Source organism: Dendropsophus ebraccatus, chromosome 1 (genome assembly GCF_027789765.1).
Source record: "Dendropsophus ebraccatus isolate aDenEbr1 chromosome 1, aDenEbr1.pat, whole genome shotgun sequence".
NCBI classification, from domain to species: domain Eukaryota; kingdom Metazoa; phylum Chordata; class Amphibia; order Anura; family Hylidae; genus Dendropsophus; species Dendropsophus ebraccatus.
The window spans coordinates 200940540-200952855 of record NC_091454.1 but is presented as its reverse complement, the minus strand read 5'-3'; the positions used below and the strand labels follow the sequence as shown (position 1 = coordinate 200952855).

The window sequence follows — 12316 nt, the reverse complement described above, 5'->3', positions numbered from 1 at the left end:
TTTCACCTACGGGGCTGTATGGGGTGTCATTTTTTCCGCCATGATCTCTAGTTTTTATTAATACCATATTTGTGAAGATCGGACGTTTTGATCACTTTTTATTGATTTTTTTTAATATATAATGTAACATAAAATCGGTAATCTGCGCACTTTTTCCCTCTTTTCGTGTACGCCGTTTACCGGTCGCAATGACGCTTGTTATATTTTAATAGATCGGACAATTACGCACGCTACGGTATATTATATGTTTATCTATTTATTCATTTTTATATGTTTTATTTATATAATGGGAAAGGGGGGTGATTCAGACTTTTATTGGGGGAGGGGTTTTGGGGTAGTGTGTTAGTGTTTTGAACTTTTTTTTTTACACTTTTGAAGTCCCTTTGGGGGACTTGTACATACAGTATTTTGATTTCTACACTGATGAATGCTATGCCATAGGCATAGCATTGATCAGTGTTATCGGCGCTCTGCTCATTGAGCCTGCCTGTGCAGGCTCAGTGTAGCAGATCGCCGATCGGACCGCACGGAGGCAGGTAAGAGACCTCCGGCAGTCCGTTTCAACGATCGGGACCCCCGCAGTCACACTGCGGGGGTCCCGATCGGTAAGTGACAGGGGACTCCCCCTGTCACTTACACTTAAATGCCGCGGTCGCGCTGCCGCGTGTCATTAGCCCCTTAAGCGCCGCGATCGCTGCAGCGTGTCATTACCGGTGAGGTCCCGGCTGCTGATTGCAGCCGGCCCCCACCTGCTATGAAGCGCGCTCCGCTCCGGGGCGCGCTTCATAGCGGGAAAAACACCCAGGACGTAAGGTTACGTCATGGGTCGTCTGGGGACAGACTTCCATGACATAACCCTACGTCCAGGGTCGTCTAGGGGTTAAATGGGGATTTGTTACCACTTTGGACAGTTCATGACGTGGACAGAGGTGGCAGCAGAGAACACTGTGTCAGACTGAAGCAATACACCACTTCCTACTGGACATACTGATAATTACTGGAAAACGTGAGATTTTTTAAAAAGAAGTAAATTACAAATCTATATAACTTTTTCACACTAGTTGATTTGAATTAAAGGGGTAGTGCGGCGCTAAACAATTATTCACTAAATAACACACATTACAAAGTTATACAACTTTGTAATGTATGTTATGTTAGTGAATGGCCCCCTTCCCCGTGTTTCCCCCACCCACGCCACCCCCAGAAGTGTAGTGCTCTATACTCACCTGATTCGTATCAACCCCCGTCCGCCATCTTGTGAAAATGAAGTAGTCTTCAGGTGGCCGGCTGAATCGATCCAACCGTCCCTCATGCCGCCCCCCCCCCCCCTCTGCCGCGTCATCAGCTGCTCAGCCGCGATTGGCTGAGCATAACTGTGCTCAGCCAATCGCAGCTGAGCAGCTGATGACGCGGCAGAGGGCGGCCGACACGAGGGAAGGTCGGAGCTGTTCGGTGACAAAGATTACATCATTGTCACAAGATGGCGGACGGGGGGCGATACGGATCAGATGAGTATAGAGCACTACACTTCTGGGGGTGGCGTGGGTGGGTGGGAACACGGAGAAGGGGGCCATTCACTAACATAACATACATTACAAAGTTGTATAACTTTGTAATGTGTGTTATTTAGTGAATAATTGTTTAGCGCCGCACTACCCCTTTAAAAAAATATTTGCCGGTGTATCCCTTTAAGAGACTAGGGCTCACCGTTTTTTCATTAATGACCTGAAAATTTTTCTTAAAGTCTTTTTAACAGTTTGGTTTCTAAAACTATAGACCACCGGGTTCAGCAGGGGGATGATATACACATATAACGTGGTTAATATCTTGGCTTGACTTAATGACATTGATGATGATGGTCTCATGTACAAGACAAACACCATAATATAGAAAAGACTCACAACCGTGAGGTGGGAGCCACATGTGGAGAAGGTCTTATATTTCCCTCTTGATGTCCGGATTCTCATTATACTCAATAATATTTGTATATAGGATATCAGGGTAAGTACGAAAGACGTCATAACCAGCACCACCCCCTGGATGAGTATTACGGTATGGATAAGTGTTGTGTCATTACAGGCCAGATGGATGAGCGCATTAATGTCACAGAAGAAGTGATTGATTAGGTCTGAGCTGCAATAGTCGAAAGTGGAGGTAACCGATGCGATGGGAATGGAGGCCACTATTCCACCCAACCAGGAGCCAATGGCTACCAGGTGGCACGCACGTTGATTCATCACAACAGAGTAATACAGGGGTTTACAGACTGCTACATAACGGTCGTACGACATCAGGGTTAGTAAAAAATATTCTGTGCTACCAAAAGCAATAAAAAAATAAAGTTGCAGTATACATCCCACATATGAAATCACTCCATTGTTGGTAACAAAGATAGAAATGAGCTTTGGACAAGTGACGGATGTATAGACGACGTCCAGGAATGAGAGGTTACATAGGAAAAAGTACATTGGGGTGGAATGCAACGGACTCCATATTATAAGTAGAACAAGGATCAAGTTTCCACATAAAGTTAAGATATAAACACTAAAAAAGTACAAAAACAGTGGGGTCCGTATGGCTGTAAAGTCTGAAAAGCCAACAATAAAGAACTCCACCAGTTGGCTACTATTTCTCAATTCCATATAGTTGTGACAAAGAAGGCTCCACCGAAACGTTTTAACTGTAGGAATAAATATATATATATTTCCAAGATGTATAAGTTTTTTTTTTCCTCACCTATGTCTCTATGGCTTTGTAAGGCAACCCGAGATTTTGATGGAAAACAGGGACAGACAGACAGTGTGAGCCCTAGTGTTAGAGCTCCCCAATGACTGACTCTGCATACTTGCCAGTCCGACCCTATGCGGCAGTGACAACTGGGCGATGTTCCCTTCACTAGGTAAGTGAAACATAGAACCAGACTAGAGAGACAAACACGATAGAGAATAGGCTGATACAGGTCAAATTGGAGTTAGCAGAACATAAAACATAGACAGCAGACATAAAATGGAGGTCAGAAGGACAGGCAAAGAGATCAGAATCCCAAGCAATCCAATCAGATATGAAATGCAAGCTTAAGCTACAATAGACTATTGAAAGCAATGTCCAAGAGTACAAGTGGACTTCTTATGAGATGCCAGAGTCCCAGTCCAGGGCGAGATTGGACCAGCCCTCTGACATCCAGTCAACATCCAGAACCTGTCAATCACCACCCAGAAAGGCCTAGCATAAGACACAGTTCAGACTGGTGCAAAGGAAACATACAATTCAGACTCTTAATCATGGCCAAAAGTGAAGTCTCGGCCGTACTTTAAGGGCAGAGGACTGCACTAAGGTCTGAACAGGCACAGTCTCATAAGAGGCAGATTGATTTCATTGGAATAGATAAGTATATCGGCTTCCATTACAAAATAGGTTTGCGAAATTCAGAGATGGAATTTATGTGGTGTCTTTTACTTATTTTGGGTGATTTGATAATATGGATAAAAGAGTAAAAAAAAAAAAAAAAAAAGCAGTAACCTATCACACCTCATGTGTACATAAGATTTTTTATATTCACTGGCTATGATGGCATAGGTCATGTAATACATAACAACCACTTGAAGCAGTCCACTATTCTCAGTCAGTGGATGACATTTTACAATACAATATTACCAGTGATTACCTTTATATTCGGTCCCATGGAAAAGTTGTCATACAGTGGATGAAGGATACAGACAGGGACAGTGAATAGAATGGCTGCTCCTTTCAGAATAATAGGTGATATTTATAAGACACAGATGACTGATAGTATTTATTAGAACTAACCCCCTAGAGTTATTCTGTCCCGTAGAGAAATCTCTAATGCTTTCTAAATTTACTTGGCAATATAATGCTGGGGTTATATACTGTGTAATAATAATAATTATGGCAGCACCGATAATAAAATTGTATCTTTTAAGATGTTCTAAACATCGGCAGCATAAGATAAAGGACAGAAGGAGGAGTATGGGGGAAATTTACAAAGGTCCAGCCCGAGGCGTATGCCAGGGAGAAGATGCAGATTTGCCCCTTCTCCCTGGTGAACACCTGCCGTATCCCCCGCTCACCCGATGGGCGGGCAGGGGGGACTTGAGGGGCATGGCAAGGTGGGGAGGAGGAGTGGCCTCCTCCTGCATCTGATTTATCTTGATTTACGCCCGCTTGCAGTGGTAAATCACCATCCAAATCTACACCTGCTGGAAGCAGGTGTAGATTTGGTACGCCAGGCTCAGGGTCGAATTCGAAGGCTGGCCGAATTCACTAAGAGGTGTGCGCTCTTAGAAAATTCAACAGGGGAAAAGGGGACAGGGCCTTAGTTAAGACCCGCATACGAGTACGCCCGTCTTAAACCCCCCCCCCCCAAGTGTTTTAGAGTTCTGCTTTCTCTGCCCATACATAGAGAAAGCTTGCAAGTCTGAATTCACCATTCCTGCACTTACAGCAAACCTGCGAACCTTGCTTTACCCCACCTGTATGTAGAGAAAGCCTGTAAATCCTGTTTTACCCTGCCCACACATAGAGAAAGCTTGTGGGTCCAGTAAGGCCGTACAAAGGGAGCAAAGGTGTGGTTGTGCATCGGTTCTTTATGGTGCCCAACCGCCAGGATGATATGTCGGTGGTTGGAATATAGCTCAGCAAATTGTGATATAGTCGTGACACCAGTGTTAACTAAGCATACAGGTGTGATGTTACACCAGCATTTAGTTTGTGTAGCTGGCTATATTGATCCCCAATGGTCGGTGACCTGCCGCGCTGTGATGGGTCCCTTGGGCTCTTATCACGGTGGTCCGGAGTGGAGAGATAACCCACCCAAACTGTCGGTGCCCCCACCCATAGAAAGGGGAAAATGACCCTAGGATGGTGTAGCTGGTGTGTATAGGTGCTGGTGCAATTATCACTGAGTCACAATAGAATAACGTGATCTTTACTAAAGTCTCTTACAATACAGGATAGTGGTGTAATAAGTGACTTCTGAGATACAGACTTGAGTTCACTGAATCTGTGCTGAGAGATGCTGGGATGCTGAGGTAGAGTAGCAGTACTGGTTCAGTTGGTTGTCAAGAAGAGTAGAAGAGTTCAGAAGAATGGAGCAGAGTTTGTTGGGAGAGCCCCAACCCAGTGTAGCAATGTGCTCTGACAGAACTTGTAAAAATAGATACTTGAAGAAAACTTTAGAAGTGAATACTTGTGCCTGTGTTTCGACCTGAATGTGCCACCTTCTGCCCTGTAGTGTTGGGTTACCCGTCCTACGAGAGTGACACAAGCCCCAGTCTTGGTTACCTGAGTTGAGCTAAGCGTCCAAAATTATCTGATGCCACCTGCGCTGCGAGAAAACTGCTACACTTCCTGTCCCCAAGTGACTACTTCCTGCAGGGTGTGTAAAAGTCAATGTGAGTGGTGGAGAAGAGAGTATGTAAAGAAAGGAGAATAGAGATGGATAGAAGGGAAAAGAACATCTCTCATTGGTTCACAGAATCGCATAACAAAACAGTAACCCTGTAATGACTACAGCTTTGCAACATAAAAAGTTATACATAATGACATCTGGTGGTGAAACTTACATACACCTTCATCACCACTTTACTTTAGAGTACAAGGCTTTTGCGACAGGTATTGTGACTAGAAACAGCCATGGTGGGACACCACAAAGGCAAAGGGGTTGTCAGGGAAAATGACATAAAGGGCTGCTGCCAGAGCTGGGGGGACCTATCAGTGATGTATACTCACTCACCTGTCCTGCTTTGGCGTAGCTGCTGGATGCAGGGCCACCCGCTCTTTGCTGCTGTCAGCATCTTTACAAGATCTAGTGACGGGGCCCTTCTTACTGGAAATGGCTGCTCAGCATAGATTTCATACAGTCTATGCTAAGTCTATGGGAGGGGCAAGTCACCAGATGTGAAAATGCTGACAGCAGCTGCGGCGGAATTGGACAGGTGAGTGTACACCACTGCCATGTCCCCCACAACCCCGGCAGCATCCTGTTATGTGATTTTTTTTCCAAACAATCCCTTGAAGGGAAGTCCTCCACCATGATTGGTTTTGTTGGCACGGTCTCAATCGGGTTAAGGTTGAAATTGGTTAATTCAGAAAGGAGGAAGGTTAAAGGGGGCAGCATTAGGGAATGTGTGTGGGGTAGTAAGGTAAATAAGCTAAGGAGGGGGGAGTTGGTTACATCTTCTTGTGAGAACACCTACAGGAATCTCCCACCTGCCCTGTTTTCAGTGCATTTCTGGAAGTTCAGTTCAGTCTGCCATTGTTGTGAGGTTCAGGCAGGGTACTAATTGGATTTGGACTCACTTGCTGGTTTAATGATGGATAAATGGTGGCTTATCTTTTGGGGACTGGTGGTCTAAACAACTAACCTTCGCTGAATTAAAAGTTATGGTGAGCTGGTGTGGTGGCGAGGTGAGAAAAAGGCTCACAACTAGTTACGATTTGGTGCTTATTGGATGAAGAGAAAGGTTGTGTGCTGTGATCATTGGGACCACCAGTAGTATTATTTAGGCTTTGAGGACCATCCATCTGGATATGTGTAACGGTTTATGCAATTACTACCTGTTCTATATCTATTTGCTAAAATGACTGCTGTGGCCAATTTATCCAATACCTTTGTGGTGTCATTATTGGAAGGAGGGGTGATTGGTTGGACAAGGGTATGGTAAGTAAGGCACAAGATCAACAATATCCTAGTCATGCTTTACCCTGCCCACACTTTCCCATCAGAATGACAGGGCAGAGATGTACATTGCCCCTCCATTCATTCTAATTGATGATACAGATACAGTAGCTGAGAACAGCAAATAAATGGAGCTTGATTATGACTGGAGAATTAGGTCTGGACCATGGAGGGCCCCAGCAGGTGCACCCCCCCCCCCCCAGTTAACCCCCATCCTGAGGGTAGGGTATAACTTGTAATTATAGGACAAGTACTTTAAGAAAGCTAGTAAAGGCCCTATTACACAAAGCGATTTAATATCCACATTCGGCTGATATTGGCCATTACGCCCGATAATCGTTTTGTGTAATAGAAGACATCGACCAGGCGACATGCAAGATGTCGGCTGATCGTTGTCTTTCAACATGTTGAAAAATGAATGATAAGGAGAGCAGCGATATGCTGTAGTCGCTCCGTGTAATAATAGTCTTCTATGGGCTGCCCGGATCTAGCAATCACCCGGGCAGCCCCCCCCCCCCCCCAGCTTCCTGCGGTCTCCCCGACTCTTACTCACTGGTGGCGCATATAATAGCACGGGCAACGAGCGGGGATCGAGGAGCAAGCGAGCATTGACCTGACAGGTTTGCGATGGCTTGATCCTCTGAATCACCCTGTGTAATAGGGGCTTCAGTCCTGCTTCCTGTGGAACAACTCTAAGCTGAACAGACCGATAACACAGTCGTGTAATAGGACCCTTAACTATGACATATGCAGAGTTGGACTGGGGTATCTGGGGCCCACCAGAGGAAATGATCCAGGGGGCCCAGCAATGAAGAACCATTGAGAAAAAACATGTCAGTTAGTGTTTGTGCATGTTCTTAAGCTGGGGGCCCACCGGACGATCCTCCGGTCCTCTGGTAGGCCAGTCCCACACTGGACATACTGTATGTCATAGATTTAATTTTTTTCCACTACTCAGCTCACATAAAGCCTTTCATTCTCCATACGCTCTGGGGCCCAGATGGACCTGCAGTCTCACTCCCCATGAGTCGCCCACTCAACAGCTGCTCCATTTACAGCTTCATGCGATATCTTGCCAGTGGTTTGTTGATGGGGCTGGACTGCATATTCTTATTTTCCGATGTAAGGCTATTCTCCAAATCGATGTTTTTTCAGCCTCTATGATGTGCCACCATTAGTGTTTTCAATTTTAGCTAGTTTTTTCTTCTTCTCATATTCTTTTCTGTACCCTTAATTTCTAAATGAATTTTCAGTAAAGATTTCAGTATATAAAAATATCACAAAGCTTAAAACAAAACCACTAAAGACAAGTGATCTGCTGCTGCAATAGATGTATAACACTAAACACATAAAGAAAACATAATGATATATTGTGCAACATGTGTATATACTGGTCTTATAGTAGATTTTTTTTTATTTAAATAGACTTTTCTAACCATACTTTAAGAGGATCTTATGTAGATTATGTTGGTAATATTTGTTGCATAGATCCAAAGCTTTCTGATAACCTCACGATAGAAAGGCCATAGGTACCAACGGGATTTGAAGAGATAACTAAGTACAGTACATTCATTATTTTTTTTGTTGTTAGCCTGCTGTAAAACAAAGCTGAACTTACCAGAAATCCAGGTCCAGTCTCCTGAAGGCAGATTTTCTGACTTGTACTGGTGGAAAAAAACAGACTAAACACAGGAACTCTGGCCAGTACATTGAGTAACGGCTCAATGTGTCCATCAATCACATGACTGCCTTCTCTCTGTGATGGCCTGGGATACACAAGACTTCCTGTTTTCTGACTGTTTCCCGTTTTTTTTTAGAAAAAAAAGAGTCAGACATCAGGAAGTGTCGTGTTTTCCATGTTAAAAAATAAATAAATAAATAATGAATGTAAATTGCAAACTTGCTTTATATCACATCTACTGATGATTTTGAAAGGGGGGCTTCTGGGAGTAAAATTATTGTTAAAAAGCTGTGATATCCCATGCAATTTTGAAGGATAAATTATAGATATATAGGTGTTTTGACCTTTTTCACGACACAAGATCCTCCTGGTGTGCACTGTTTGCATTATATTTGTCTGTACAGATGTGTAATACAGCAGAGCCCTACAGTACTATGTAAAATTACTAACTATTAGAGATGAGCGAACCGGGTTCGGGTTCGAGTCGATCCGAACCCGAACATTCGGTATTTGATTAGCGGGGGCTGCTGAACTTGGATAAAGCTCTAAGGTTGTCTGGAAAACATGGATACAGCCAATGACTATATCCATGTTTTCCACATAGCCTTAGGGCTTTCTCCAAGTTCAGCAGCCACCGCTAATCAAATGCTGAAAGTTTGGGTTCGGATCGACTCGAGCATGCTCCAGGTTCTCTCATCTCTACTAATTGTAGATTGTCAATAATAAGCAGGTTTTTCTATCCATCTGAACTAGTCTGCTATTTATTTCGTTCACGGGGATGTGGTAAAATACAGAGTCAAAAGGCTCTGGACACCCTTTTATCTAAAAGAAAATGGAAAAGGACATATATAAATATCCCATCAATTAATGGAAGAGAGGGACACTCTTTTAGGCTCTGGCCGGAACATGGTCACCATCTTGAAAGCTGCCATATTGGATCAAGGGCATGTTTTTACTAGAGATGAGCGAACCTCGAGCATGCTCGAGTCGATACGAACGCGAACGTTCGGCATTTGATTAGCGGCGGCTGCTGAAGTTGGATAAAGCCCTAAGGCTATGTGGAAATAATGAATATAGTCATTGGCTGTATCCATGTTTTCCAGACAACCTTAGAGCTATATCCAAGATTAGCAGTCCCCGCTAATCAAATGCCGATCGTTCGGGTTCGGATGGACTCGAAGCCGAACCCGGTTCGCTCATCTCTAGTTTTTACCAGTGGGAAGGTTGTCAAATGGAGTTTCCCCTTTTGTTGATTTTGGGGTCAATTTGTCATAATTAGATCTTTCTAAACTATTGTGTAGTGTCTTATAACAGTCTTCAAGGCTCTCTTTATGTCCTTGTTCCTTAAGCTGTAGACCAGTGGATTCACCATGGGTATGACATTGGAAAAAAGAACACTTATCACTTTTCGTTGATTCTGGGTAAGTGAAGCCCTTGGCATCATATAAAGGGTGAAAATAACCGAGTAAAAGAGAACGACGGTGAAAAGATGGGAGGCGCAGGTGGAGAAGGCCTTATGTTTCCCACTTAAAGACTTTATCTTGGAAACGGTACTTATGATAAAGACATATGAGATCACGGTGGGAAAGAAGCAGGTGGTCAAGAACAAGGCCCCTTCAAACAATATAATATTCTGCGTAGAATCTGTGCTGGTGCAAGAAAGTTCTAGCAATATGGCGACATCACAAAAAAAGTGATTGATGACATTGGAGGAGCAGTAGATGTTTCGGGATGTGGTGACGGATATCGGTATGCAGAAAATGAAGCCACCGATCCAGACGAGTAAGGAGGCTACCCCACAAAACCTTCTGCTTAGGACCATATGATAATGTAGAGGTCTACAGACCGCCACATACCGGTCATAAGACATGACTGTGAGGAGGAAGTACTCAACGGAAGTGAAAGCAACAAAGAAAGTATACTGGGTGACACATTCCCAATGAGACATGGTGCTATTGGCCATGATAAACATACAGATCAGCTTCGGAGACGTGACGGACGTGTAGGTGATGTCCAACATGGCCAGGTTAAACAAGAAGAAGTACATGGGGGTCACCAGCAAAGTGCTCAAAGTGATGAGAGCAATGAGGAAGAGGTTTGCTATCAACGTGGTCATATAAGACACAAGAAAAAACAACATAAAAGCAATTTGTAGGGAGGGGAAATTGGAAAACCCAACAATGATGAAATCAGAATGCATCGTATGATTGGCCGCTGTCATTTCTTTGTGTAAATCATGGGAAAATAAGAGTTCTGAATCAAAGATTATGATGTTAATGTAGAGTCATTATTGTCTTTACATGTTTTTATCTCCATTGCTGATTTGTGATGTGGAATACACAGTAGCAAAGAGAATGGTCTACAAAAAGAGCAGAAGTTGACTTTAAAAAGGTTAAAAAAAAGTACTCACCTCCCTGACCCCCAGGACATCTGCACTGGCAGTGCCTGGACCCCTGCTGATCTCCACTTCTTACCTTGACATAAGAAAATGCCACCTCGGCCAATCACCAGATTATTGCTGAGGACAATGACTGGCTGAGTTGTCCTGTGTGGAGATTAGACCCAGGAAGTAGAGATCAGTGGGAACCTGTCACTGTTGGAATGGTGGTAACAAAAGATCCATTAGGTGAGCAACACATTTAAAAAAAAAAAAAAAAAAAAATTGAACCCAGTCTGTCCTATTTTTTATTTAAAGGGTTATCCAGCTCTACAAAAACATAGCCATCTCTCTATCATCTATCTATTCTATCTACGCATTTATTTTACATGTACATGTACAAATACATACTTTACTCTCATTACGTATACTCATGTATGTATACTTTACCATGGTCTTTTGATCATTTTACATATTCAATCAAAATATATTCAATACCCCCATAGACTTTTTTAGTCAACGTTCCTCAATCATGTATGTGGTAGATTGTTGGGAATCAGTGACAATACGGCACGCCTGATGAACCATCTGCACTGTCCCAGCTCACACCACCAGTCGTCTTTTATTACTTCCCTAATCCCCAGCAGGTTTGATGTAATTAATGTAATTAATCCCTCATAGCATTGAATGTCACACCACAGAACTGGTTTGTTATTCCAGGAGAATGGAGATATGACACTTTATATAATGGCAGATAGAGATTGGTCCAGGCTGCCAGGTAGTAATGGCCACAGGGCCCTACCCAACCACCATAGCTGTAATACATATCAACTGGAATAACACAATGATTTTGAGCAGCATTTATGTATCTTTTATATTCCCTATGAATGAACAATTATCTCCATACTGTACAATGAGAGATTACTCTGTTACTGTGTTCACACCATGTTATTGCTGTATGTGACTGACATACATCAGGGCACTGGCAAAAAGGTGTGTCTATTATAGATGAGCAAATCAATTTTGGGGTTATTTGCTCAAATTATCTCATTATTCAAAATCAATGGCTGATCTGGATTATTTAGTGCCTGTTAGAAACAAGGACTCCTGTCAAAGATGGGAGTCCCTGCTCTGGAAGAAGAGGAAGATCATGATGCATGGCATGCAAAATGCCAATTGGTTGTTTCACTAGGGGCTGTGGTATGACTTGAAGTGGGCTGTTTACACAATTTATCCCAAAAAATATTTATGGATTGAAATTTTAATTTGTGGGGTCCAAAATTCCTCCTTCACATTCAAGTTAGAAAACAGATAATAGTCGGAAGGGGCCAGGTCAGGTGAATAGGGGAGATGGTGGATCAATGGACCATTTGAAAACACAGGGTATTCAATTTGTCAGCCACAACTTTGGAGGAGTTCAAAGATTCATTGTCCTACAACTTTTCCGGGCGTTTCCTCTTAATTGCCTCCTACAGCTGGTCAAGGAGCCAGTGTAATACTACAGCTCTGAGGTAGGTAGTCCATCAACAGAATATCGTCTTTGTCCCAGGGAAATGGACGC

At 43.3% G+C, this 12316-nt stretch overlaps 1 protein-coding gene across 1 annotated transcript; it reads right to left on the bottom strand.

Moving 5' to 3' along the window:
- Positions 1-9663: 9663 nt before the first annotated feature.
- LOC138784028 (olfactory receptor 8D2-like) lies at positions 9664-10578 on the bottom strand. The gene has a single exon (XM_069959462.1). The coding sequence runs from the start codon at positions 10576-10578 to the stop codon at positions 9664-9666; it is 915 nt and encodes a 304-aa protein (XP_069815563.1).
- Between the last annotated feature and the right edge of the window lie 1738 nt (positions 10579-12316).

Bases quoted from the DNA above. Each gene is read 5' to 3' on its own strand.
- LOC138784028 (XM_069959462.1), bottom strand. From the start codon at position 10,578: ATGCATTCTGATTTCATCATTGTTGGGTTTTCCAATTTCCCCTCCCTA.